Genomic DNA, 27,735 nt, shown 5'->3' on the forward strand with positions numbered 1-27,735 from the left:
ATTCTAAAGCATTGTGGTATCAATGACACAGAAGTTGTAACACTGTAATACCTTTTTTTTTTTTAATATCTATTTTTGAGAGAGAGAGAGAGAGACAGAGTGTGAGCTGGAGAGAGGCAAAGAGAGAGGGAGACACAGAATCTGAAGCAGGCTCCAAGGCTCCGAGCTGTCAGCAAAGAGTTGGATGCGGGGTTTGAACTCATGAACCGTGAGCTCATGAGCTGAGCAAAAGTCGGACCCTTAAGGGACTGAGCCACCCTGGTGCCCTGCAACACTGTAATATCTGAAGGCTGGTTGCTGTGGTGCCTGGTGTGAGGCATCAGTGGGGCTCCCCAGGGTGAGGGGGTTTTGCCACCTGGTTGGCCGTCCCAGGTGGGACAGACATTGTCACATGGCACATGGCACAGACATTCTAGTAACGCTTGAGTGTGTATGGTTCTCCGTCGAGGTAGAGTCCTGGGCATGCTGGTCACCCAGTCTGTCCCTGGTACTCTGTGCACACCTTTAGGTCCAGACAGAGTTTCGTGTGATGTGCCCCATTTACACGGGAAGCCTGCACAGTCTGATGGTTTCGAGCCCAACCTCTGGAGCCGGGTGCCTGGCCGTTTGAATTCTAGCTCTGCCACGTTACTAGTTATGTGACCTGGAGAAAAATTCTTTTGTGTTGTGGGGACAAAAATGGTAGTCACCTCAGGGGTTGGTTCAAGTTTTGAAATGTGTCCGTGAATTTAAACATACAGAAGAGGGCCGGGCACCGGGTATTAGCGATTATCATCATCCTTCTGTGAAGAGGCTGCCCCAGTGTCGCCTGCAGCTCTGAGGGCTTGCCTCGTAATGCCCTGAGAATTCTTGCGATGACCTCCAGGGGTTGACACACACGCCAGCCTGTGACTGGCTGTGATCACGTTGCCCAAATGGATTGGTAAAGGGCAACGATCAGAGATATCAGCCCCTGGATCTATTGCTTTCCAGTTGGATGTCTTACTCAGGAGGAGCTTTTCAAAGCCATAGGTCCCATATCATTCTTTCTCTGGCCGCCATGACAGCTTCCTGAGTCTCTCTAGTGGACTGGAAAGGGCCCTCCACTATGGCATATCTTCGTGTTCCTTGTAGGTGACACCAAGGTAGACATTGCACCCTCTGACTCGCCTTCTCAATCACCATCTCCCCACTCCTCTTCCTGCTGTGTTGGTAGCAAACTATTCACTCCCCCATACCCAGCCCCAGATAAGCCCACCTTTGTGCCCACAACATCTCTCTTCCTGTTACATACACACACGCATGCACACACTCCGAGAAAGACTTCAGTTACTTTTATCTTCTTATAAATGTGCTCTCCCATCTCCCTCCCGAGATTAGCTGCAATGGAAAGTGCAGCGTTTGAGTGGATGCAGATGCCCAGTCACGGTTGTGCATGCTGGAGACCGTCCTTTCCTGTTTCCTCTTAGCCCACGGCAGCGCTGGGGTCCAGAGCTCAATGGCATAGGAGGGCCTGGGGATTAGAGGTGGAGAGGGCATGACAGCATTTTGGAAGATGTTCAAGAAACAGGTGTCTGTGTCAAAATGTTGCCTTCCCTCTCTGCACCGCACACTCAATCTTGGGCACCTCATGACCCTCTTTTCCTAGGGTCTCGAGCACGGGTTAGTGCTGATAGAGTTCCACCTCTTACAAATCCTTGTGACCTGATCTGGAACCCTAACTACCCTGGCACACCTCTTCATCTCATGCTCATGTCTTGTGTTCCTCTTCTGTAGCGCCCCAACCCCCTTGACCATGCTAGTTGATGGTCCATTCCCCTAAACATGGTCCCGTCTTCTATCCCCCCAAACCATACCTTTCAGAGCACCAAACCCATTGTGTGGTCATCGGCTGCACTTGTGATATTTGACTAACGTCTGCTCCCTCACTAGCTTGTATGCTGCTGGATTCAATCTGGGCATGGCGGAGGCCACTCCTCCTTTCTCACCCTGAATCCCTGGCCCCCTGCCCTGTGTCTGGTAAATACAGGCACTAAAGAAATGTTTTTTGAGTGGATGAACAAATGAACACAGGGAAAGCTTATATAGTCCTTTTTGGCCTGTTCAGCTCAGACTTTCAGTAAGTAGGGACTTCATAAGCACCCCCTGAAGATGATCTGTAGAAAGAGGAAGAAAAGCATGGCATACATTCCATTTAGAAATTGTTTTTCTGTACATGGGCGTCTCCACCATTTCTCTCTATTTAATTTGCTACTATAAACAAGCCAATGGCATTGCAATAAATGTGGTTGTCTTGGCATAGCAAATTTGCCCTGGCATCAGAATGTGAAACGTTATCAGGGCCCCAAAAGTAAGACCTTAATGTACTTGGTGAGATTTTACTTTTAGCAGAAACCCTTGTTCTCAAATAAGCTACTGGCTATGTATATTCTCATGTTATTTTTCTTCAGACCAATTCCATTGAGGAGTGGAGATGGGGCAGGGAATGTGGCATTTCGCATCTTTCTATCTGGAATTCCCTTTCCCTCATTAGAGCTTTTCCTTAATACATGTTTTTTTGTCTGCTTGTCAACAGTGACAGGTAAAAATAGCGATAAATAATCCAGCAAGCCAACTAAATGACTTCTGGGATAAAGAAAAAGGGAAAACTAGAACAATAGCAATCCCTACGGAGTGAATGTGTTAAACACACTAATTTGCACCGAGCAGGAAAAGATTGTGGAACAGATTTAGAACAACTGGGAATGAGAGGAAGGGGATAGAGGTATATACTGTTTTTCTGACTCGATGGGGGAAAGCGAGGGCAATTCTTCTTCATGGAACCTCTCCACCTTCTGTCCCTCATTAGCAAGGGATCTGAGTGGATAATGACTGCTGCCATTGTTAAGTTCAGAAACCAACAGGGAGAGAAGAAAAAATCAGGAGGAAACAAAAGGTTATTGGGAGAAAAAGGAATGTGTGTTTTCCGATAGCTGCCATAACAAAGCACCGCTAATGGGTCCCTGAGAACATCAGGGATGTCTTGTCTCATAGTTCTGGAGGCCAGGAGTCTAAAATCTCTGAAGGCACGAGGGAAGGGCCTGTCCCAGGCCTCCCTCCTTGGCTCATAGATGGCCTTGTCCCTGTGTCTGTCCACTTCATCTTCCCTCTGTGTGTGTCTGTCTCGGTGTCCAAATGTCCAAATTCCCCTTTTTTATAGGAATGTCAAGGTTATTAGATCAGGGCCACCCAGACGCCCCTCACGGCTCATGGGATTGAGCCCCACATCGGGCTCTGTGCTGACAGCATAGCACGGATTCTGCTTGGGATTCTCTCTCTCCCCCTCTCTCTCTCTGCCCCTCCCTTGCCCCCTCTCTCAAATTAAATAAATACATTTAAAAAGAAAAAGGACAGGAGAGAAATAGGAACTTAGCCCACGTGACCTTGTTTTCCATCAGGTGGTCTAAAGGTGCTGTCTGCTTCTCGTGCTGTGATGCTCCTCTGGCTGGTGCTGGGAAAGGTGCCATGGTTCTTAGAATCATGCCTTCTTGGTGATATTTCTGTTACCTTCTGCCACTCCTGCTTTCTGCTCAACACCATGAACCCATCAGAGGGAGGAGAGGCGGCCAGGGGCGGGGAGCCGACCCTGCCTCCTCTGCCTCCCAGGGCAGAAGGGGTTGAACGTGAGCCAGTGGTGGGAGATGAGTCAGGTGGAAATTGGGTGGGTAGGGAAGATGGAGAGGCTGCTTATCTTATTTAATGCAAAGAGAGGAGCATCTCAAAGGCAAGCCTCTCAATTACGTAACAGAACAATGCAAGAAGGTGGGATGTATGTTGCCAGGAGGCAGGGAACTCGGGGACATAAGAAAGACAGAGTCGGTGGCAGGGACTTGTTGCTTTTATAGGCTGGGGCTGGGGTTGGGGGGTGGTGAGTTAAAGACATAGAAACACTGAGGGTAATATTCTCATATAATTTTCCCCTCTAAGACCCCTCATAGATATTCAGCATATCCCGGTGGGCACTTCTCTTTCATTATAAGGGACAATTCTTTCTTTTTTATTTTCGGGAGGGAGGCGAAGGGACCTCTGAGTATCCCTTGCCTGTGCTCAGTCAGACATGGAGACCTCTGGGCTGGAATTTTTAATACTTTCCATTCGGGTGACTTCAGCAAAAGCCGGCGAGGGAGGCTGTCTTTGTAATTATCCCCCTGATGAGGAAGCCAAAAGGTCTTCAGTGTCTTAGTATCGTACTTCAAAAGAAGCAGGAGCAAAGCTAGAGTGTGCCCTGAGATGGGGTGGGGGTGGGGGTGGGGCAGGAGAACGAGAAGAAATGCTTGGGTGCTGGAGGTACAGGCGATGGTGATTTCACCGTTGTTGTAGCTGTAATTAGTAGTCATGGCCAGGAATACGGCTCCCTGCAAGCAACACCTGTAAGATGGTTTGGCCTAGAGGGGTGCAGTGGTACTGCGGGGTTACCTGGTGAAGTGAGGAGTTCCGGATGCGGAAGGGGCTCAGGCAAGATGAGGTGGCTGTCGTTTGTAGCACGACCCCATGCACTGCATGGATCCCTTTCAGATCTGAGTTTTCTGTTTTCCGTGAGTCCTTCAGACCACAACCCCCAGCCTACAACAATGCATCTCCAGTAATGCCACCCTTGGAAGTAGACGGAGGCTTTGTGACGAGTTACTGGAATGTACCCCTCTCCTCTGTCCAGTGACACCTCACATTTGTCTTCTCTGTGTGTCTTCTATAAAGGCTGTTTCTGGGGCTCAGTATAGTCCATCCTCAGGACAATTAGTTAACACACAGATACGGCATCTTGAAGACAGGCAACATACACATTCACATCAACTGTGTAGGTTTCAGGCTTATTTCCATGTTATTTTCATCCTGTGTGTTCTCTCTCTCAAATTAAACCTAATAGTAGTATGATAGAATAGTAACGAGTATCATTATTCACATTAAAAAAAAAAAGAAGCTACAATGTTTTTATTTATAAATGTTGCTTGGCAAGAAACGGGACTGTACCAGAAGTTTCTGCATTTATGGTAATTATTAGGGAAAATGAGGAGTAGGGAAGAAGTGAGAGAAAATTATAGACCCTCTCAGTGGTATGCTAAGAAAAAAACCTGTTCACAGGGAAAATTGCCAGTAGCCACAGGGACTTTTTCTTTTACTTTTGGAAAAAGGACAAAATAACCTCAGCAACTTCAGGTGTAATTTTCTAACTGTTCTAATGCAAAAACCATTTAGCTCCTTTTTAAAAATATATATATTTTTTTACTTTAGAGTGAGAGAGTGAGTGAGTAGGAGAGGAGGCAGAGGGGGAGAGAGAGAGAGAGAGAGAGAGAGAGAGAGAGAGAGAGAGAGAGACAATCCCAAGCAGGTTCCGCATTGACGCAGCGCTCAATCCCACAACCCTGGGATCATGACCTGAGCTGAAATCAAGGCGCCCTGGCTGCTTCTTTATTCACATGAACTATGGCCTGACACATGAGATGTGTGGGCTCCCCACCTTGCTCTCCTTCCACCTCCCTGGCTTTGATTGTAAAGAGTAATGATTTCCTTCTCTCATACATCCTGGGAAGGATCTAGACGCTGGGCTCCATGTGGACTGCTGTCCTTCCACTGTGGCCAGGAAACTCGGGTTCTGCACGCACGGCCACAGCGTCTCTGGCCAAGGCTCCCCTGTGTCTCCCACCATCGTAGCACCCTCAGACCATGATTCACTGGCTCCAGTCCTTTTTGCTTCCATAGTCGTGGTTTCGTTGCCTCATGTATTTCTAATAGAGAATACTTCTTTTTGAGAGACAGAGTGCGAGCAGGGGAAGTGCAGAGAGAGGAGGGAAGACAGAGAGAATCCCAAGTAGGCTCCATGCTGTCAGCACAGAGCCTGACATGGGGATTGAACCCACAGACCCTGACATCTGACCTGAGCCAAAGTCAGATGCTTGACTGACTGAACCACTCAGGCACCCTACATGCTTTCTTGAACATTTTCCAATATTCAGCTTCCTTAAATATTGTTTCACACCCGTACTTTTCCCTGGAAGTTCTTCATTCTTGGTGTGGTTTTTGCCACATGCACAGCGCTTGAGAAGGTGAACTGATGCAATCTCATCACACCTTCCCTCTGCCCCTATCCTGGCCATGGGGAGTGCAGCTTAGTGTGCAATCTTCAGTGGTGGGTTTGAGTCTCAGAGTTCAGAAAAATGTGAGTTCACTTGAAATTATGTGGATTTAAATTTTGATGCCTATAACTATGCTCTATAACTAAATTTCTCTTTATTTCTTATGTCTCCCCCCTATCTTCGAGTTCCGTTCACAAGTGAAAAAAATGGTGTCTTATACAATTATGTTTAGTAGGTCACTATTTGTGTCTTATTGCATACTTTGGTTGAGAAGTGCATTACTCGCAGATGCTCTAGGTTTTTACAATATCGTTGAAATCTTGCCACAGAAAACATTACAGCAAAATCACCACGTGTAGCAAAACATGGTTCCAACTGCAAAAGAGTTGAAACAGTTCCCCGGTATTATTGTAGAGGGGATTGTCCCATACTTACTTTTTAAGCCACTACTAGCAAGAGCATGGGACCGTACAGATACTACGTTTCTGTACGTTTCTACAATTTCACAATGGAAAGTTTACATTTCTGATTTTTCAGAAATAGCTGAACCCCCCCCCCCCCACCATCCCCACTCCCACTGTTGACTGTGGTTTATGCACGGTGTTAGCACATAGTTCCAACGTTTGGGCGTATGGGATTTCAAATCAAATTTCCTTAGTTTTATTAAGGCTTACCAGTATCGAACTACATTGACATGCTACTCAATAAACTGAGACAGAAGACAGATGTATTATAGCAGAAGGAATGGGAGATTCTGTGTTTCTATGAAAGCCAACTTACAAAGACTTGAGCAAGAGAGGATAATAGGGAAGTAGCTGTGAAACGCAGCTCTGGTACGTCTTATTTCCTCTAACAAATGATCTGGGGGACAGGTGGAGTCCTGGCATGTGGATGTTTTATCCAGCTGCACTGTTACAATTTTGGGACAGAACACGGTCCTCTGGCCAGGCAGGGCTACCTTCATGTCCCAGATGCTCCGGTGTCCGGGGAGTCAGTCCCTTCAGTGCCCCACCATCACCTGTGGTGGCGTCTTAATCACCACCCTCCCTTGTTCCTCTGCGAACCTGGAGTTCCCACTGAACTCGAATCTGTGGTTGGCATGTAGATGTGGTGATGCTCAGCACGTCAAGTGCACCAGGGGACAGAGGCACAAAGTGAGGAGCCCCCAGCTCCGATGTTTGCACCCCCTGCCCCCGTGCAGGGAGAGACCCGCCCACCTACCACCCTTTAGGTTTGCCTATTTCTGGAGTTTCCCAGATTCTCCTCCCATGCTCATGCCCCCCACATGCAAAGCTGCTCTTGCAAACTGTGGACTGGTCCACTGCCTCCCTCACCACCCGAGGTCTCTCCTGGGCCCTCGTCTAGGCCTCTTCCTCGGACACGGCCCCTTGTTACTTCTGCAGGCATGTTTCCACTCGGCCTGCAGACCTTCCTTCTGTGGGTGCAAGGAGTCCAGTGTTGCCTCCAGGACGCGGGCAGGGCGGGCCGGGTGCTGGAACGGGAGCAGGCGGGATTGCCTCGGGGACCTGGTGGCCATCGGCCGCACACTTACCGTCAACTTTGTCTGTTCACTTCCAGTATTTTTATATTGCTTCCCTGCGATTTCCCTCCTTGGGCTCTTCCCGCAGATCGACACTTTCTGCGTTTACCTTCTGGAACAGATTGACATGCTGTTTTTTGGAGGTTCTGGTAGGTCATTGACATCCTACTCTTCCCGTAAAGGAGTCTGAAGTTCCGATAAGGGCTGAGTGGAGTGAGAGTCCGGACAGCTAGGTTTTCTTTGTCATGAGCACTAAACGGCTTCATGCGTGCACCTGGACAGACAGGGGACCCGTGTCTCCGCCTGTGTGGACCCTCCCTTGGCGTGGCACTTTAGATTCCCACCGAGGTGGATAAAACCTCGCCTAATCCTTACCTGGAGACTTTGTGCCGGTTGCTTAACTTTAAAGTTCATGCTTCTCTAAATGGAAATGAACATGTGGATCTCCTAGGGGTTCTGTAAAAACTAAATGAAATTGTCCATGAAGCACTCGGGCGTTGCTGGTGATCAGTACTATGACCACCTCATTACACACACACACACACACACACACACACACACACACACACACACGCACACACGTGCTAGCGTTGCTTGTTCATTACACTCCTCTCTCTCTCTGACCCCCTTCTGTGGAAACCTTCACCCGCGAGGTTTATCGTGGCCAGCAGCTTTCAACTGTAAACAAGGAGGTCTCCCTACGTCCTCACGGGGCCTGTCCACGCAGTCTTCTACGAAGGGTGCCCCCAGTTCTCTCTAAATGCTTTCCTCCTGCATGTTTAGTAAGTGGTCTGTCTTTCTCGTAGTAACAGCCATCCAGTGCTTTTGCCCGCCCCCTCGGACTTCCTCTTTGCCCCCCTCCACCCCCGGCAGACATCTTGTATTCCAGACCCGCCACCGTCTCCTCGCGTCGTTACATTTATTGACCACGAGGCCGTCGGTGTTTGTGTTTCAGCCGTTTCCGGGATGACGTCGGCTGTTTACAGCGTGGCCCGGAGTGCCGCCTCCGCTGCCCTGCTCCACGTGCTCTGCTTCAGCGCCGTGAAGGTAGGCGTGAGGACCCAGGGCCTCTGCCCTTCTCCTCGCATTCAGTAAACCAACTGGGGGTTCAGGCAGATCTGAGCACATCAGGAGAGGCAGGGCCCCGAGGGTGGGGCCTCGGTGGCGTTAGAAGACATCTCAAGATACCTGATTGCTAGGAATCACAGAGCCACGTGGTCTCATCCCGCTCTGCACCTGCCCCTCTGGCCTCCTTACTGACCCTGGGCCTCTGCCTAGCATGGCGGTCAACGGGACCTGTTGGGTTGACCCTCCCTGCTTTCTGAAGTATCGCTCAAAAGGCAGTAAAGAGATCCAGTGGCGTAAAGCTATGTGGACGGAGAACGGGAGAGGGTACGACAGCAACATGGTTTTAAAATCTAGAAAACAGAGGACCCGTAGACTTCTCCAGATGGAGAAAGTTGACGCTCAGGAGGGCAGCAAGGGAGGCCCACGAGGATGAAAACACAAGATGAGCATTGACCTCAGGAAAACAGAAAGTTGTGTCTGAAAACCAGAGGTAATTACTATGCATGCAGTGGTTCAGCTGTGAATAATTCTTTGTATTTGTGGCGCCTGGAATGACAGTTATATGGGGAAGGGAAGTGCGTGTGTGAGCGAGTTTGTGTGAGTGTGACCATCAGGGATGCCTTTTTTTTCTTTTTAATTTTTTTAATGTTTACTTATTTTTGATAGAGAGAGAGACAGAGCATGAGCGGGGGAGGGGCAGAGAGAGAGGGAGACACAGAATCCGAAGCAGGCTCCAGGCTCTGAGCTGTCAGCACAGAGCCCGACGTGGGGCTTGAACTCACGAACCTCGAGATCATGAGCTGAGCCGCAGTCGGACGCTTAACCGGCTGAGCCACCCAGGTGCCCCTGGGCTGTCTTAATCCTGTCTCCCACACTGGAAAGCCAGCAAATAAAATCTAAGATAGAAAAAGATCACGAAATAACAGGGGCACCTGGGTGGTTCAGTCAGTTAAGTTCCCAACTTCGGCTCAGGTCATGATCTCACGGTTCGTGTGTTCAAGTGCGCTGGGCTCTGTGCCGACAACTCCGAGCTGAAGCCTGCTTCAGTTTGTCTCCCTCTTCCTACCCCTCCCCTGCTCATGCTCTGCCTCTATCTCTGAAAAATAAATAAAACATTAAAAAAAAAAAGAAATAACAAAATAATATGTCACCTGGAAATATGGAGAAACATGGGCGAAGAAGCACAAGCTGCCTTCAGACAGCAGGAATTTGGGCCATGAGGTGGTGTAGACAGGGAACACTCCTGCTCATTTTCAGTATTATAGAATTGTAGAGTGCCCATAAAGTCTGAAGACAGTAATACACGTAATGTCGGGGGCATCTTCGTTCAGGAAAATTTAATTAATATTACACACATTTGTTGACTTTATGGACATCCCACATTTAATGTTTTAAACAACAGGTACGTCTGATAAAATAGAAATTTAATGTGAAAGAGAAGGTAAAAATAATGCATGTTCCATAGGGTTTTTAAGATCTATCAAATGACACTTCTTAGCCAACTCTTTCAAAAGAGTAACTTACAGTCTTATTAAATGCATCATTGTGGGTGGCAGAAAGGTCATTGTTTATTCCCACTTGTGGAAGACGGGGAGTGCGACATGATCCTCTCCCAGGGCATTCCCATGAATTTGTCTGTGACCCTCAATGGCCTGATTTCCTCCCTCACTCCTTCCATCCCTTTCGTATAGGTAGTTTCTTTCGCATAGAAAAAGGGGAGGAGGAAGATTCCTTCTTCTAATGCACAAAGGTAACTTACGTGCTGGTGGGGACACTGTCACCACGTTTACACCATCATGTAGAACAGTCATTACAGAAGGAATCAATGTTTCTGGTGTTCTTCCTTTTGAAATACATTCTTCTATTCTGTCACGGTTTTATTCAGGAAAAGTACATGGATTATTTTCTGAGTCCTTGTACTTCTGAGGATCTCTTCCTACTGCCTTTTGTAAAACATCTGTCTGTAAAACTCGGGGGTCACAAGCTCTTGCGCACAGGACCCTTTGTTTATTACTTACTCTGTTGTGTTTCGGTGTCTGTTTACATATATATTTTTCACGCATTTTAATTTTTTATTGTTTTGTATTTTAATTTTTTAAGAGTATTTTTAATTTTTTTGTTCTTGGTGTTTAGTTTTCAGTTTAATTCCAGTTAGTTAACGTACAGTGCTATGTTAGTTTCATGTGTGCAATTTAGTGATTCAACATTTCCACACAACACTTGGTACTCATCACAGCAAGGGCACTCCTTAATCCACACACACACACACACACACACACACACACACACACACACCACATCTTTATCCATTCATTGGTCAGTGGACACTTGGGCTGATTCCATAGTTTGGCCATTGTAGATAATACTACTACAAACCTAGGGGTACATGCATCCCTTTGAATTAGTGTTTTTATATTCTTTGCATAAATACCCAGTAGTGTGATTGCTGGACTGTAGGGTTGTTCTATTTTTAATTTTTCGAGGAACCCCCATCCTGTTCTCCACAGTCACTACACCAGTTTGCATCCCGACCAACCGTGTACAAGGGTTCCTTTCTCTCCACATCCTCGCCAACACCTGTTGTTTTTTGTTTCCATACATTTAAGAAATCTGATTTACTGGGATATAAATTCTATACTGTAAAATTTACCTTTTTAATATATACACTTAGGTAAGTTTTGATGGATGTATGTAGTCATGTAACTAACACCACACTCAAGTTGAGCGATGTTTGCACCAACTCCAAGGTTCCCTGGTACCCCTTCATAAGCCACCCTCTTCTTCCTACTGTAACCTTTGGCTATGACTGAATTGATTTCTGTGGTTATAACTTATAAAACACAACTTCATACGATAAAATTCATGGGTTTTAAATATATAATTATTTGAGTTTTGATGACTGTATATAATCAAATATCATCAAAATATTATTTATTATGAATTCTTTAATAATATCACAATACACACATCACAATCATGATATAGAACAATTCCACTTCCCCCGAGTGTTCTCTATGCTCCTTTGTAGTCTTTCTCTCCCATGCCCAGGTTTCTGCCACTGCTGATCTGCTTTCTGTCATTCCAGTCTTGCTTTTTCTCGAATCTCAAATAAATGGAATTATACAACATGTAGCTTTCTGAGAGTTTGACTTCTTTCACTTAGCAGAATGCTTTTGAGATCCTACCATGTTGTTATACATGTCAGTAGTTTTTCTTTTTTATCGCCGAGTAGTATTTCTGTGGTTATTTCCAGTTTTTGAAAATTATAGATAAAACTTTTTTTTAAGAATAATTTTTTTAATGTTTATTTACCTTTAAGAGAGAGAGAGAAAGAGTGCGCTGTATGAGCGGGGTGGGAGGCATGGGGCACAGAGAGAAAGGGAGACAGAATCTGAAGCAGGCTCTAGGCTCCTAGCTGACAGCACAGAGCCTGATGCGGGGCTTGAACCCACGAACCCTTAGATCATGATCTGAGCCAAAGTCAGATGCTTAACTGACTGAGCCTCCCAGGCACCCCAAATTACAGATAAAACTTCTATAAACATTTGTGTACAGGTATTAGTGTGGATATGTGTTTTTATTATTTTTAGTAAATACTTAGGAGTGGTATTGCTGGGTCAAGTGGTTAATCAATGTTTAACTTCGTAAGAAACTGCCAGGCTGTTGTTCAAAGTGTGCACCATTTTTGATCCCTTCAGAGTCTTTGAGATTTCCAAGTGTTCCAGATTCTTTCTAGCACTTAAAATTTGTAATAGTTTTTAAAAATAGTACTCATCCCAGTATGAACTAGTATCTGATTGTGGCTATAATTTGCATTTCTCTAATAATGACTGTTGTCAAGTATGTGCCATACTTTAGCTTGCTACTTGTGTATCTTTTCTGGTGAAAAATCTGTTAAAGTCTTTTGCCCATTTAAAAAATTGCATTATATGTTCTTACTGAGATATAAGAGGTTTTTGTTTTTTTTTTTACATGCTATGAATACCAGTCCTTTATCAAATATATAGTGTACATATATTTTTTTCTAGTCCTTGGCTTGTCTTTTCATTTGATTAACAGCATTTATCAAAGAGTAGACATTTTAATTGTAAGGAAATCCGATTTGTCAATTACTTATTTTATGGTTTGCACTTCTTATGTCCTATCTAAAAAATATTTGTCTAACACAAGGTCACAAACATTTTTTTCCTAGAAGTTTTATAGTTGCAGCTTTTACATTTAGATCTCTGACCCACTTTGAGTTGATTTTTGTGTATGAGATGAGGTAAAGATTGAGATTCACTGACACGATTGTTGAAAAGACTAACATTTCCCCCATTGAATTACCTTGGAAGCTTTGTCAAAAGACAATTACTGGCTTCTGGTTTCTGGTCCAGTATGTGAAGGGTTGGAAAGTTGTTACTTTATCCTAACACTAAGTAAATAGTTGAACAAATTTAAAAAAATCAACAACTCTTTTTGGATCCATCAGAGAAGGCAAGAAGCAAGCAAATCACTGCTTCCTAAATTGGAGAGACGGACAGGTAGATACAGGGGATCACAAGCTCCTGCAGCAAGAACCTCCATGGGAATGAGTGCAAAGGTGGGAAAACCTGAACCATAATCAAGGAATTGCCGAAGGCTCAGTCTGGGCAAGTCTGAGAGTTAATATCTCCCAGGGGGTCCACTTCTCCAGGAGGCTGCACAATTTTGTGAGTTTTACCTCCAGGAGCTTGGAACAGGTTCTCACAGTGAATATTGAAGAAAAATCCCAAAATCCCACTCTTGCTTTTAGTAGGTGGAGGGGAAGAGTAAACATTCTCTTCTTAACAAGAAGAGCATTCTCTTCTTAACAAGGCCTGACCTCATGATTTCCCCACAGCCTAAACTACTGGGATTTTTAAGAGCCTAACTGACTTAGAGGAAGGGAAATGCCAAACTCCAGTTGGCTCTAACCTTCCATGTGGGCGAAAGGAAATACCAACTCCAGTCCAGCCCCACCATTCTGTCTTACCTAAGCAGCACTCAGAAACACTTATGAAGTTCATAGTCCAGAGGCACAGGCTCACTAAAAAGCTGAGCAGTAATCATAGGACTGTAAAATACTTCTCCCGCATGCCTTAACATCACATCACTAAAGACCTGTTTACCACAGTTCCTTTTACCCAGTGTGTCATGTCTGGCTATCAAGAAAAAAAATTACAAGGCATACTAAAAGCCATAAAACACAGTTGGAATGGATAGAGCAAACATCAGAATCAGGTTTAGATATAGCAGAGATGTGGGAATTATCAGATTGGGAATGTAAAACAATTATGATTAATATGCTAAAGGATGAAGTAGACAGTATGCAAGGACAGATGGACAGTATAAGCAGAGAGATGGAAATTTTCAAGAAGAATCAAAAGGAAATGCTGGTGAAAGAAAACAACACTGTAATAGAAACAAAGAATGCTTTTAATGGACATAGCTGAGGAAAGAATCTCTGAGCTTAAGGCTATGTCAGTGGAAACTTCCAGAATGAAAAAGCAAAGAGAAAAAGACTGAAGACAACAAAATATCCAAGGACTGTGGAACAACTACAAAAGATGAAACATACGTGTAATGAAAATGTCAGAAGGAGAAGAAAGAGAAAAAGGAGTAGAAAAATATACTTTGAAGCATTAATGACTGAGAATTTCTCCAAATTAGTGTCAGACACCAAGCCACAAATTCAGGAAACTCAAAAAACACCAAGCAGATAAATTCAAAACATCAACAAAAACAACAAAAACTAAACCAGTGCATATCATTCAAAATGCTAAAAACCAAAGATCAAAGAAAAAATCTTGAAGGAAACTGGAGGAAGAATTATCTTACCTTTGGAGGAGCAAAATAAGAATTGTATGTGGTTTCTGCTCAGGAGCTGTTACAGACTGAGTTGTTTTCCCCAAATTCAACTGTTGAAATCCTAATGGGCTTTGGGGAGATAATTCAGTTTAGATGAGGTCCAGAGGGTGGGGCCCTCATGATGGGACTAGTGCCCCTGTAAGAAGAGAAATCACTGCTGTGTGAAGACACAGAGAGCAAGTGGCCATCTGCAAACCCAGAAGGGAGCCTGTATCAGCATCTGACCATGCTGGCACCATAATCCGTGGCCTCCTGACTTCAGAACTGTGAGAAATAAATTTATGGTGTTTAAGACATCGTGCTTAGTAATACACACACTGTATTTTGCTATGACAGCCTAAGCTGACTCATGACAGGAAACAACTCAAGCAAAACAAGAGTGCAGGGAAATAGTTAAGGTATTGAGAGAAAAAAAAAAAAAAAACCCACCAAGCTATAATTCTGTACCCTGAAAAATGATCCTTCAGAAGTGATTTGTTGAAGGAGATTGGTTGCCAGTAGACCTGCCTTGCAAGACATGTTAAAAGAAGTTCTTCAGAGAAAAGAAGAATAATGTAGGACTGACACTCAGAACGACATAAAGGAGGGAAGGTTATCAGGGAAGGAATAAGTGAGGGAGAAATAAATATTTCCGTTTTTTCTATTTATTGCAATCACATAATCAAATAAATGTAAGTGTATAGTTATTGTGAGTAGTTGCATTACCCATAAAGTGGCACAGTGTTATTTGAAAGTGGACTTGACTTAATTATAAATGGATATTGCACATTCTAGGGCAACGACTAAAAGAACATTAAAAAAGAGGTATAACTGATATGTTAATAAAGGAGAGAAAATGAAATCATATGAGATCAATTAAAACTACAAAAGGCAGAAAAAGAGTGAAAGACAAAAACAGGAACAAAGACCAAGGGCAATGAATAAGGAACAGTAACAAATATAGCAAGTATTAATCCAACTATATCAATAATCACTGTACACACTAATGGTGCAAATGCACTGATTGAAAGGCAGAGATTGTCAGAGAGGATCAAAGAACGAGACCCACCTATATATCGTCCAGAAGAAATCCACTTTAAATATACAGACACATACATCTTGGAGGTAAATGGATGGAGAAATATGTACCTTGCTGAAACTAATAAAAAGAAAGCAAAAATATAGGGTGCCTGGGGGCTCAGTCCGTTGAGTGTCTGATTCTTGTTCTCAGCTCAGGTCATGATCCCAGGGTTGTGGGATTGAGCCCTGTGTCAGGCTCTGCGCTGATTGTGGAGCCTGCTTAAGATTCTCCCTCTCTCTCTCTCTCTCTCTCTCTCTCTCTCTCTCTCTCTCTCCAGCCCCTCTCTCTCCCTCTCTCTCCCCCTCCCCCTCCCCCCTCCCTCTCCCTCTCATTTTCTGTCTCCCCCTTCCTCTGCCCTTCTCCCCTGCTCTTGCTCTCCCTCTAAAAAAAATACAGAAAGAAAAAAGAAGAGAATGGCTGTATTGATTTTATACTGCAGAGCAATAGAGTGGACTTCAGAGCAAGAGAAGTTTTCAGAGATAAAGAGGAGCATTACATAATATTCAAAGGATCAGCTCTCCAAGAAGACATAACAATCCTGAGCGTGTATGTACCTAACAGCAGAATATCAAAATATTTGAAGGGGAAACTGATAAAATTATAAGGAGAAAAAGATGAATCCACTATTGTAATAGGAGACTTGAATACCTCTCTATCATAAATGGACAGATCCAGAAGGCAGAAAATCAGTAAGGGCGTAGATGAACTCTACAAAATCATTAATCAACGGAATATATTGACATGTGTAGACTTCTTCATCCAACAGTAGCAGAATACACATTCTTCTCAAACTCACAGGAAATATTCACTAAGGCAGACCACATCTTAGGCCATAAAACACATATTAACACATTTAAGAATAGAAAGCATACTGTGTCTGCTTTCAGACCACAATGGAATTAAAAATTCCAAAATATATGGAGATTAAACAACACACTTCTTTTTTTTAATGTTTATTCATTTTTGAAAGACAGAGACAGAGGACAAGCAGGGGTAAGGTGGAGAGAGAGGGGGACACAGAATCCGAAGCAGGCTTTAGGCTCTGAGCTGTCAGCACAGAGCCTGATGCAGGGCTCAAACTCATGAACCGCGAGATCGTGACCTGAGCCAAAGTCAGATGCTCAACCAACTGAGCCACTCAGATGCTCCTAAACAACACACTTCTAAGTAGCACATGGATCAAAGGAGAAATCTCAAGAAGAATTTAAATAATATTTTGAATGAAATGAAAATGAAAATGCAACTTATCAAATTGAGTAGGATTCAGCAAAAGCAATGCTTAGGGTCAAATGTAGCATGAAATGTATATATTAGAAAAGAAAAAAGATCTAAAATCAATAATCTAAACTTCCACCTTAGGAAACTAGAAGAAGAAGAGCAAATTAATTCTGAAGTAAACAAAAGAAAATAAATAATAAAAGTTAGAACAAAAAAATCAATGGCATTGAAAAATGGAAATTGATAGAGAAAATATATAAAGCAAAGAGCTGGTTTTTAAAAAAAAGATTGATAGAATTAATAAGCCTGTACCCTGGCCAATTAAAAAAAAGAGAGGAGATGCAAATTACTAATTATAGAAATAAATGAGGGGATATCCACTATAGATTCCATGGACACTAAAAGGATGATAAAGTAGTATTGTGAATAACTCAGTCTAGATAACGTAGATGAAATGGGCCAATTCCTAGAAAGATGTAATCCACCAAAGACTCATCCAAGGAAAATGATTATCTGATTAGGATTGCATTTATTAAAGAAATTGAATCAATAATTAACAAACTTTTGAAACAAAAAGCACCAGGCTCAAAGAGGTTCACTGTTGAATTCTACCAAACATTTAGTGAAGAAATTATACCAATTCTCCACCATCTGTTTTAGAAGGTAGAGGCAAAAGGAATACTTCTTAATACATTCTATGAGATCAGAATTACTCTAACACTTAAACCAAAGACATTACATGAAAAGAAGACTACAGATTAATGTCATGAACAGATGCAAAAAATCCTCAACAGAGTATTACCCAGTCATATCCAACAATGTATAAAAAAAATTATATACCATGACCAAATGGAATTTATCTGAGGTATGCAAGGCTTGTTCAATATTCAAAAATCAAATAATGTAATCAATCACATCAACAGGCTAAAGAAGAAAAATCACATGATCATATCAACAGATGCAGAAAAAATCATTTGAAAACATCCAGCAACCATTCATGATAAAAACTCCCAGAAAACTAGAATTAGTGGAGAATTTCCTTAACTTGATCTAAGAACTTCTACAAAATACCTATGGCTCACATTGTAATGGTGAGAAACTAGTTTTCCCACTAATATCAGGAAGAAGGCAAGGATGTCCTCTCTTACTATTCCTTCTCAACCTATATTGGACGCCCTGCCTAATGCAATAAGATAAGAAAAGGAAATAAAGGTGTACTGCTTGGTAAGGAAGAAATAAAACTGTGTCTTCAGAGATGTCATGATTTTCTATGTGGAAAATTAAAAAATTGATGACAAAAAACTCCCTAGAACTAATAAGTGGTTTAGCAATATTGGAGGATACAAGGTTAATATGTAAAAGTTATTCACTTCCCTATATATCAGCAATGAACAAGTGGAATTTGAAACTAAAAGCACATAACAAGAAGATATTACTACACAGCTATCAGAATGGTCCAAATCCAGAACACTAACAACACCAAATGCTGGTAAGGATGTGCAGCAACAAGAACTCTGATTCATTCTAGCAGGGTTGGAAAATTGTGTAGCCATTTTAGAAAACAGTTTGGCAGTTTCTTTCAAAGTAAACATGTTTGTATTATACGTGTGTTTGACACTATCACTAAGTGGTATTGTATAATTGAAGTTTCTGATTGTTCATTGATAATATATACACTTATTGTTGTATATTTAGGGTAGTATCTTGGAACCTTGTTAAATACTTATTCTAGTAGCTTTTTTGTAGCTTATTTTTTTAAATTTAATTTTATTTTTTTAAATTTACATCCAAGTTAGTTAGCACATAGTGCAGTGATTTTAGGAGTAGAATCCAGTGTTTCATCCCCTATGTATACCACCCAGTGCTCATCCCAGCAAGTGTTCTCCTTAATGTCCCTTGCCCATTTAGCCCATCCCCTACCCACAAAACCCACAACAACCCTCAGGTTGTTCCCTGTATTTAAGCGTCTCTTCTGTTATTTTCCTCTCCCTGTTTTTATATTTTTGCTTCCCTTCCTTTATGTTTATCTGTTTTGTAGGTGTGAGGTGGTGTGTCATTGTGGTCTTGATTTGTATTTCCCTGGTGATGAGTACGCTGAGCATTTGTTCGTGTGCCTATTAGCCATCTAGATGTCTTCTCTGGAAAAGTGTCTGTTCATGTCCTGTGCCCATTTCTTCACTGGATTGTTTCTTTGGGTGTTGAGTTTGGTAAGTTCTTGATAGATTTTGGATACTAACCCTTTATCTGATATGTCATTTGCACATATATTCTCTCATTCCATCGGTTGCCTTTTAGTTTTGCTGATTGATTCCTTTGCTGTGTAGAAGCTTTTTATCTTGATGATCATTTTTGCTTTTATTTCTCTTGCCTCTAGTTCATTTTTGCTTTTATTTCCCTTGCCTCCAGAGACGTGTTGAGTAAGAAGTTGCTGTGGCCGAAGCAAGCAGGTTTTTCTTGCTTTCTCCTCTAGGATTTTGATGGCTTTCTGTCTTATCTTTAGATCTTTCATCCATTTTGAGTTTATTTTTGTGTAGGGTGTAGTAAAGTGTTCCAGGTTCATTCTTCTGCATGTCTCTGTCCAGTTTCCCCTAACACCATTTGCTGCTGTCTTTATTCCATTGCTTTGTCAAAGATTAGTTGGCCACATAGTTTGTGGATCCATTTCTGGGTTCTCTATTCTGTTCCATTGATCTATGTGTCTGTTTTTGTGTCAGTACCATAATGTCTTGATGATTACAGCTTTGTAATACAGCTTGAAGTTCAGAATTGTCGTTCCTCCAGCTTTGGTTTTCTTTTTCAGGATTGCTTTGTCTATTCAGGGTCTTTTCTGGCTCCATACAAATTTTAGGATTGTTTGTTCTAGCTCTATGAAGAATGCTGGTGTTATTTTAATAGGGATTGCATTGAATATGTAGATTGCTTTGGGTAGTATGGACGTTTAAAAATATTTGTTCTTCCAATCCATGAACATGGAATGTATTTCTATTTGTTTGTGTCTTCTTCAGTTTCTTTCATAAGCTTCCTATAGTTTTCAGTGTATAGCTTTTGCACCTCTTTGGTTAGGTTTATTCCTAGGTATTTTATGGGTTTTGGTGCTGTTGTAAATAGGATCGATTCTTTGGCTTCTCTTTCTGCTGTTTCATTATTGGTGTATAGAAATGCAACCGAGGGGCGCCTGGGTGGCGCAGTCGGTTAAGCGTCCGACTTCAGCCAGGTCACGATCTCGCGGTCCGTGAGTTCGAGCCCCGCGTCGGGCTCTGGGCTGATTGCTCAGAGCCTGGAGCCTGTTTCTGATTCTGTGTCTCCCTCTCTCTCTGCCCCTCCCCCATTCATGCTCTGTCTCTCTCTGTCCCAAAAATAAATAAACGTTGAAAAAAAAAAATTAAAAAAAAAAAACAAAAACAAAACAAAACAAAAAAAAAAAACATAGAAATGCAACCGATTTCTGTGCATTGATTTTATATCCTGCAACTTTGCTGAATTTGTGGAGCAGTTCTAGCAGTTTTTTGGTGGAATCTTTTGGGTTTTTCCATACAGAGTATCATGTCGTCTGCGAAGAGTGAAAGTTTGACCTCCTCCTTTCCAATTAGGATGGCTTTTATTTCTTTGTGTTGTCTGAGTATTGAGGCTAGGACTTCCAATACTATGTTGAAAAACAGTGCCGAGAGTTGACAACCCTGTTGTGTACCTGACCTTAGAGGAAAAGCTCTCAGTTTTTCCCCATTAAGGATGATATTAGTGGTGGGTCTTTCGTAGATGGCTTTTATGATCTTGAGGTATTATCCTTCTATCCATACTTTCTTGAGGGTTCTTATCAAGAAAGGATGCTGTATTTTGTCAAATGCTTTTTCTGTGTCTATTGAGAGGGTCGTGTGGTTCTTATTCTTTCTTTTCTTTTTTTTTTTTTTTTTTTTAATTTTTTTTTTTCAACGTTTATTTATTTTTGGGACAGAGAGAGACAGAGCATGAACGGGGGAGGGGCAGAGAGAGAGGGAGACACAGAATCGAAAACAGGCTCCAGGCTCTGAGCCATCCGCCCAGAGCCTGACGCGGGGCTCGAACTCACAGCCGCGAGATCGTGACCTGGCTGAAGTCGGACGCTTAACCGACTGCGCCACCCAGGCGCCCCACTTATTCTTTCTTTTATTAATGTGATCGATTTCACTTTGATTGATTTGCAGATATTGAACCAGCCCTGCATCCCAGGAATAAATCCCACTTGATCTTGGTGAATAATTCTTTTAATGTATTGTTGGATCTGGCTGGCTAGTATCTTGTTAAGAATTTTTCCATCCATGTTCATCAGGGAAATTGGTCTGTAGTTCTCCTTTTTAGTGAGGTCTTTGGTTTTGGACTCAAGGTAATGCTGGCCTCATAGAATGAGTTTGGAAGTTTTCCTTCCATTTCTTTTCTTTTTTTTTTTTTTTTTTTTTCTTTTTGGAACAGCTTCAAAAGAGTAGGTATTAATTCTTCTTTAAATGTTTGGTAGAATCACCCTGGAAAGCCATCTGGTCCTGGACTCTTGTTTTTTGGGAGATTTTTTGATTACTGATTTGATTTCTTTACTGGTTATGGGTCTGTTCAAGTTTTCTATTTCTTTCTGTTTTAGTTTTGGTAGTTTATATGTCTCTAGGGATTTGTCCATTTCTTCCAGGTTGCCCAATTTACTGACATGTAATTGCTCATAATATTGTGTTATTATTGTTTGTATTTCTTCAGTGTTGGTTGTGATCTCTCCTCTTTCATTCTTGATTTTATTTATTTGGGTCCTTTCCTATTTATTTTTGATCAAACTGGCTAGGGGCCTGTCAGTTTCGTTAATTCTTTCAAAGAATCAGCTACTGATATCATTGATCTCTTCTACTATTTTTTGTTTGTTTATTGGTTTTGTTTTGTTTTATTTCAATAGCATTGATTTCTGTTCTAATCTTCATTATTTGCAATCTTCTGCTGGTTTTGGGTTTTCTTTTCTGTTCTTTTTCCAGCTCATTAAGGTGTAAGGTTAGATTGTGTATCTGAGAACTTTTTTCCTTCTTTAGGAAGGCCTGAATTGCTATATATTTCCCTCTTATGACCACTTGCATCTGCATCCCAGAGGTTTTGGGCTGTCATGTTATCACTTTCATCGGCCTCCATGTACTTTTTAATTTCCTCTTTAAGTTTTTGGTTAGCCCATTCATTCTTTTTTCTTTAATGTTTATTTATTTTTGAGAGACAGCGAGAGAGACAGAGACAGAGAGAGAGAGAGAGAGCATGAGTGAGGGAGGGGCAGGGAGAGAGGGAGACACAGGATCTGAAGCAGGCTCCAGGCTCTGAGCTGTCAGCACAGAGCCTGATGTGGAGCTCGAACCCATGAACTGTGAGATCATGACCTGAGCTGAAGTTGGACATTTAGCCAACTGAGCCACCCAGGCACCCCAACCCATTCATTTTTTAGTAGGATGTTCTTTAATCTCCAAGTATTCGTTTTCTTTCCAATTTTTATCTTGTGGTTGATTTTGAGTTTCATAGCATTGTGGTCTGAAAATATGCACAGTATGATCTAGATCTTTTTGGACTTGTTGAGGGCCAATTTGTGTCCCAGTATGTGATCTATTCTGGAGAATGTTCCATTTGCACTTGAGAACATGTATTCTGCTGCTTTAGGATGAAATGTTCTGAATATATCTGTTCATCCAGTCCAGTGTGTCATTTAAGGTTATTGTTTCCTTGTTGATCTTCTGCTTAGATGATCTGTCCATGCTGTAAGTAGGGTGTTGAAGTCCCCTAATATGGTATTACTATCAATGAGGTTCTTTGTGATAAATCGGTATCTATATTTGGGTTTCTCCACGTTGGAGGCATAAATGTTTACAATTGTTAGTTCTTTGTGGTGGATAGACTCCTTAATGCCCTTCAATGGTATAATGCCCTTTATTTCTTATTACAGTCTTTATTTTAAAATCTAGATTGTCTGATATAATGGCTACTCCAGCTTTCTTTTGGTGACCATTACCATGATAGTTGGTTCTCCATCCCCTTACTTTCAATCTGAAGGTGTCTTTAGGTCTAAAGTGTGTCTCTTGTAAACAGCATATAGATGGATCTTGTTTTCTTATCCATTCTGATACCCTATGTCTTTTGAATGGAGCGTTTAGTCCATTGACATTTAGAGCGAGTACTGAAAGTTAGGAATTTAGTGCCATTGTGTTGCCTGTAGATTTGGATTTTCTGGTGGTGTTCTCTAGTCCTTTCTAGTCTTTGTTGCTTTTGGTATTTTTTTGTTTTGTTTTGTCTTTTGTCCCCTCAGAGAGTCCCCCTTAAAATTTCTTGCAGGGCTGGTTTAGTGGTCACTAACTCCTTTAGTTTTTGTTAGTCTGGGAAACTCTTTATCTCACTTTCTGTTTTGAATGACAGCCTTGCTGGATAAAGAATTCCTGGCTGTGTATTTTTCCAATTCAGCACGTTGAGTATATCCCACCACTCCTTTCTGGCCTGCCAAGTTTCTGTGGATAGGTCTGCTGCGAGCCTGATCTGTCTTCCCTTATAGGCTAACGACTTTTTTTCCCCCCTTTATGCTTTCATAATTCTTTCCTTGTCTGTGTATTCTGTGAATTTGACTATGATATGCCTTGTTGATGCTTGGTTTTTATTGACTCTAATGGGAGTTCTCTGTGCTTCTTGGATTTTTATGTCTGTGTCTTTCCCCAAGTTAGGAAACTTTCCCACTATGATTTGCTCACATAAACCTTCTACCCCTTTTTCTCCCTCTTTATCTTCTGGGACTCCTGATTCTGATGTTACTCCTTTTTAGAGTCACCATTTTCTCTAATTCTTATATCATGCTCTTTTGCCTTCATTTCCCTCTTTTTTCCTGCTTCATAATTCTCCATAATTTTGTCTTATATTGCTTATATTGCTCTGCTTCACCCATCCTTGCTGCAGTGGGATCCATTCGAGATTGCATCTCAGTTATAGCATTTTTTACTTCATCCTGACTAGATTTTACTTCTTTTATCTCCACAGAAAGGGATTCTATGCTTTTTTTCAACCCCAGTTAGTATTCTTTTTTTTTTTTAATTTTTTTTAATGTTTATTTATTTTTGAGACAGAGAGAGACAGAGCATGAATGGGGGAGGGGCAGAGAGAGAGGGAGACACAGAATCGGAAGCAGGCTCCAGGCTCTGAGCCATCAGCCCAGAGCCTGATGTGGGGCTCGAACTCACGAACCGTGAGATCGTGACCTGAGCTGAAGTCGGACGCTCAACCGACTGAGCCACCCAGGCGCCCCAACCCCAGTTAGTATTCTTATTATCATGATTTTAAATTCTAGTTCAGACATCTTCCTTATATCTGTGTTGATTAAGCCCCTGGCTGTCATTTCTTCCTGTTCTTTCTTTTGGGGTGAATTGCTTCATTTTGTCATTTTGGATGACGAAAAAGAATAAAATTAAATATTGAAAACAATACAAAAAATCAAATAAAAGAAGCTAGATCCTAAGTATGTTTTGGTCTGGTTGTTGAAAGAAGCTTGACAGAAGAGAGAAAAAAGGGAAAGAAAATAAAGGGAAAAAAATAAGAAAACATTTAAAAAGTTTTTTAAAAAGTATACAATAAAATAGAATAAAATTAAATGATGAAAGTAAAATAGAATTAAAAAATTACAATAAAATAAAAAATATATAGTAAAAAAATTAAAAAGAATTTTTTAAATAATGTAAAGAAAAATATTTTTTTTCTTTCTGTATCTAAGAATAAGAAAAGAAAAAGAAAAGAAAAAAAAAGAATAGATGGACCTGTGAACAGAATGAAATCCGAAAAAAATTACATCCAGTTTCCTCTAGAGGTCTAACCTTGAAGCACTTTATAGTCCTGCACTAAGCAGGCGGAGAGACTTGTGGTGGTCCTCTAGGGCCTGAGCTTGGTTGGCACAATTGGACAGGGCTTGGTGTAACAGCTCCATTCTCCACTAGGTGGTGCTTCTTAGCTTAATGGGGTGGATCGGTGTGGTGCGGGCGCAGGAGAGGTGAAATGGCATCACCCAGATTCCCAGTCTCTGGCACTAGAACTCTGCACTCTCACCGACCAACAATCAAGAACCCCTCCTTTGTCTCTGGTTTCTGTCCACTCCTCACTTCTACATTGTCCGGGTCTAAGCCATCAGCCTGTTAGGCGATACCTGCCTCCTGAATTATGTCTCATATGGGGCTGTGTTTCTAAACCCCTCGCTTCTGAGATCCCCTCGGCTTGGACCCGCTCCTACCCTCTGGGGGAGTGTCTTGCCAGGCATTTGCCAGGTGCCGGCTTGGCCCCCGAACGTTCCTGCTGTTGCACTGTTGCAGAGGTTCAGAGATTGTGGCCGGGTGCACACTTGCCCCAGAAAAGTTCCTGCAATCACACAGTGGCAGAAGTTTAGAAATTATGGCAAAACACAGCACACAGTCAGCACCAGGTTTCACTGCACCCTGGTGTCTTTGTTCCAATCCCAGCAATTGTGGCTGTTTTTCGGGGTCTGCTGGGACCTTTGCCTGTGGGGAGGCTGTTAGGCCTCTACCAAATGCCCGTCTAGCAGAAGAACCACTTCTCCCTCTGTGCCCCGCAGAGCCCTCTGACCTTGCTGCCTGCCACTGAGGATTTGCCCTTCCCACCAGAGCACCTCCAGATATCAAGCTGTGGAATTTCCAACTGTGCTCTCCCCTATTTATAGAGTCCTAATGGTATTGAAACCCTCTCCTTTCTTCTTTCTCCCTTTCTTGTTCAGTCACTTGTGGGTGTTTCCACTCTCCCTTTTTCTCCAGCTACTTTTGGGGAAAGTGATTTTCCTTCACTCTCCCCTCTTTCTCTTTCTCTGTCTTCTCTCCCCCCAAAACAGCTCCCTCTGTGGCTTCTCTCTTCCCCAGTTCACCTCTCTGTGCTGTGTACCTGCCAAGTTCTGTGACTCAAGTTATGCAGATCAATCCTCAGATTAATTTTCTAGGTGTGCAAAATGGTTTGGTGCTGATCTAGCTTCATTTCAGGGATAAGAGAAGCTGAGAACTTCCATGCTGCTCCGCCATCTTGGCCCCTCCCTTTTTGTGGCTTCTTTGAGATTTTATATATAGATGGCCGTGTTGTCCGTGAATAAAGACAGTTTTATTTCTTTCTCCAATCCATATACTTCTGATTTCTTTTTCTTGCTTTATTGCCCTGGCAAAAATCTCAGGAGGAATGTGATTAGAACTGCTGAAATCAGATATTCTTGCCTTGTTCCCAATCTTAGGGGAAAAACATTTAGTTTTTCTTTCAGTATTAAGTGTAATGTTAGCTGTGGAATTCCTTTTTATCAGACTGAGTAATTTCCTTTAGATTCCTAGTTTGCTGGGGGTTTTTATCATTAATAGATATTAAATTTGCCATATGCTTTTCCTGCATCTACTGAGGAGATCATATTAATTTTTCTTTTAATCTGTTGATAAGATGAATTGTACTGACTTTTGAATGTTGAATTGATCTTGCATTTGAAAAATGAACACCAGTTGGTCATGATATATTATACATTTTATACATTGCTCAATTTTATTTACTAATATTTTGTTGAGAAATATTGTATCTATGATCACGAAGTTTCTAGTTTTTGAGCATTCTTTTCTAGTGATGCTTTGTCTTGTTATATTATAGGGTAACGACCTCATAAAATGAGTTGGAATGTATTTTCTTTCTTTTATATTAAAAGAGTTTGTATAGAATTGGTATTATTCATTTAAGAAGTGTTTGGTAGAACTCTTAGGTGAAGCCATGTGGGCCTGGAGTTTTCTTCATGGGAGGATTTTAAAGTAAAATTCAATAAATATAGAGTTATTCAAATTATCTATTATTGAAATAGTTGTGTTCTTCAAAGAATTTGTCCATTTTCTCTATATTTTCTAATTATTCACATTAATTTATTCATAGTATTCTTTATTGTCTTTTTAATGCTTATAGTGTTTATAGTGATGTCTCCCCTTTTATTCTTTAAAAAAATTTTTTTTAATGTTTGTTTATTTTTTGAGACAGAGAGAGACAGAGCCTGAATGGGGAGGGTCAGAGAGAGAGGGAGACACAGAATCTGAAACAGGCTCCAGGCTGTGAGCTGTCAGCACAGAGCCCGATGTGGGGCTCGAACTCACAGACCATGAGATCATGACCTGAGCCACCCAGGCGCCCCTCTTTTATTCTTTTTTTAAAAAATGTTTATTTACTTATTTTGAGAGAGAAAGAGAAAGAAAGAGAAAGAGGAAGAGGAAGAGGAAGAGAAAGAATGCTAGCTGGGGAGGGGCAGAGAGAGGGAGCTGGAGAATCCCAACCAGACTCCATACGGTCAGTGCAGAGCCCAATGTGGGGCTCAATCCCATGAACCATTAGATCGTGACCTGGGCCAAAATCAAGAGTTGGATGCTTAACCAACTGAGCCACCCAGATGCCCCCATCATAGTTATTTCGTAGTTGAGATTTTTATAAATTCTCTGATGTTTTCTCATTGTCAAGAGTATGAGCCATATTATTGTGGATTTATGCCTCTGAAGTGGAGGTATCACTCTTTCCTATTTCATTTTGAGAACAAGAATGAGACCAACTTGAATGTTTCCTGAATTCTTATAGAATTCTTTCTTATTTTCCAAAGTTTTGGAGAAAAGCAATAGACTGAGTAGACTTGATTATCTTGGGTTAGGTTTTCTGGATGTCATGCCTAGTCTCACTTTTCATACTGAAGACTTACAAATGGGAAAAGTTTCCCTCTCTTCCTTTTTGATTAATGACATTGATTTTATTTATGTGACCTGTTTTTTCCTTTAGTGTTTCATTGATTTTTTGTTTGTCTTCCATTTTGCTCATTCTTTTGTTATGGATTTCCTCTCTATATTTTCCCTTTGTTATCTGGTTCAGTTTCTAGAGTT

General features: G+C 41.8%; 1 protein-coding gene and 1 long non-coding RNA gene across 5 annotated transcripts in view; one reads left to right on the forward strand and one right to left on the reverse strand.

Annotated features, from left to right (window-relative positions):
* The window catches only part of PCNX2 (pecanex 2), a 303,804-nt gene that overhangs the window by 91,200 nt on the left and 184,869 nt on the right, over positions 1-27,735 (forward strand). For all 4 annotated transcript variants that reach the window (XM_086679664.1, XM_086679662.1, XM_086679661.1 and 1 more), the window contains exons 14-15: positions 7,668-7,778; positions 8,585-8,676. In XM_086679664.1, coding sequence (XP_086535790.1) covers positions 7,668-7,778; positions 8,585-8,676 — 203 coding nt within the window. The remainder of the gene's footprint in view (positions 1-7,667; positions 7,779-8,584; positions 8,677-27,735) is intronic.
* On the reverse strand, positions 6,722-8,294 carry LOC147575803 (uncharacterized). Its single transcript, XR_015241575.1, has 2 exons — positions 8,005-8,294; positions 6,722-7,741 (listed from the first exon to the last, which is right to left on the reverse strand). It is a non-coding gene; the product is annotated as an uncharacterized LOC147575803 (long non-coding RNA).

This window comes from Puma concolor, chromosome D2, assembly GCF_028749965.1.
Source record: "Puma concolor isolate L17-30 chromosome D2, mPumCon1.1.hap2, whole genome shotgun sequence".
Classification (NCBI taxonomy): Eukaryota; Metazoa; Chordata; class Mammalia; order Carnivora; family Felidae; genus Puma; species Puma concolor.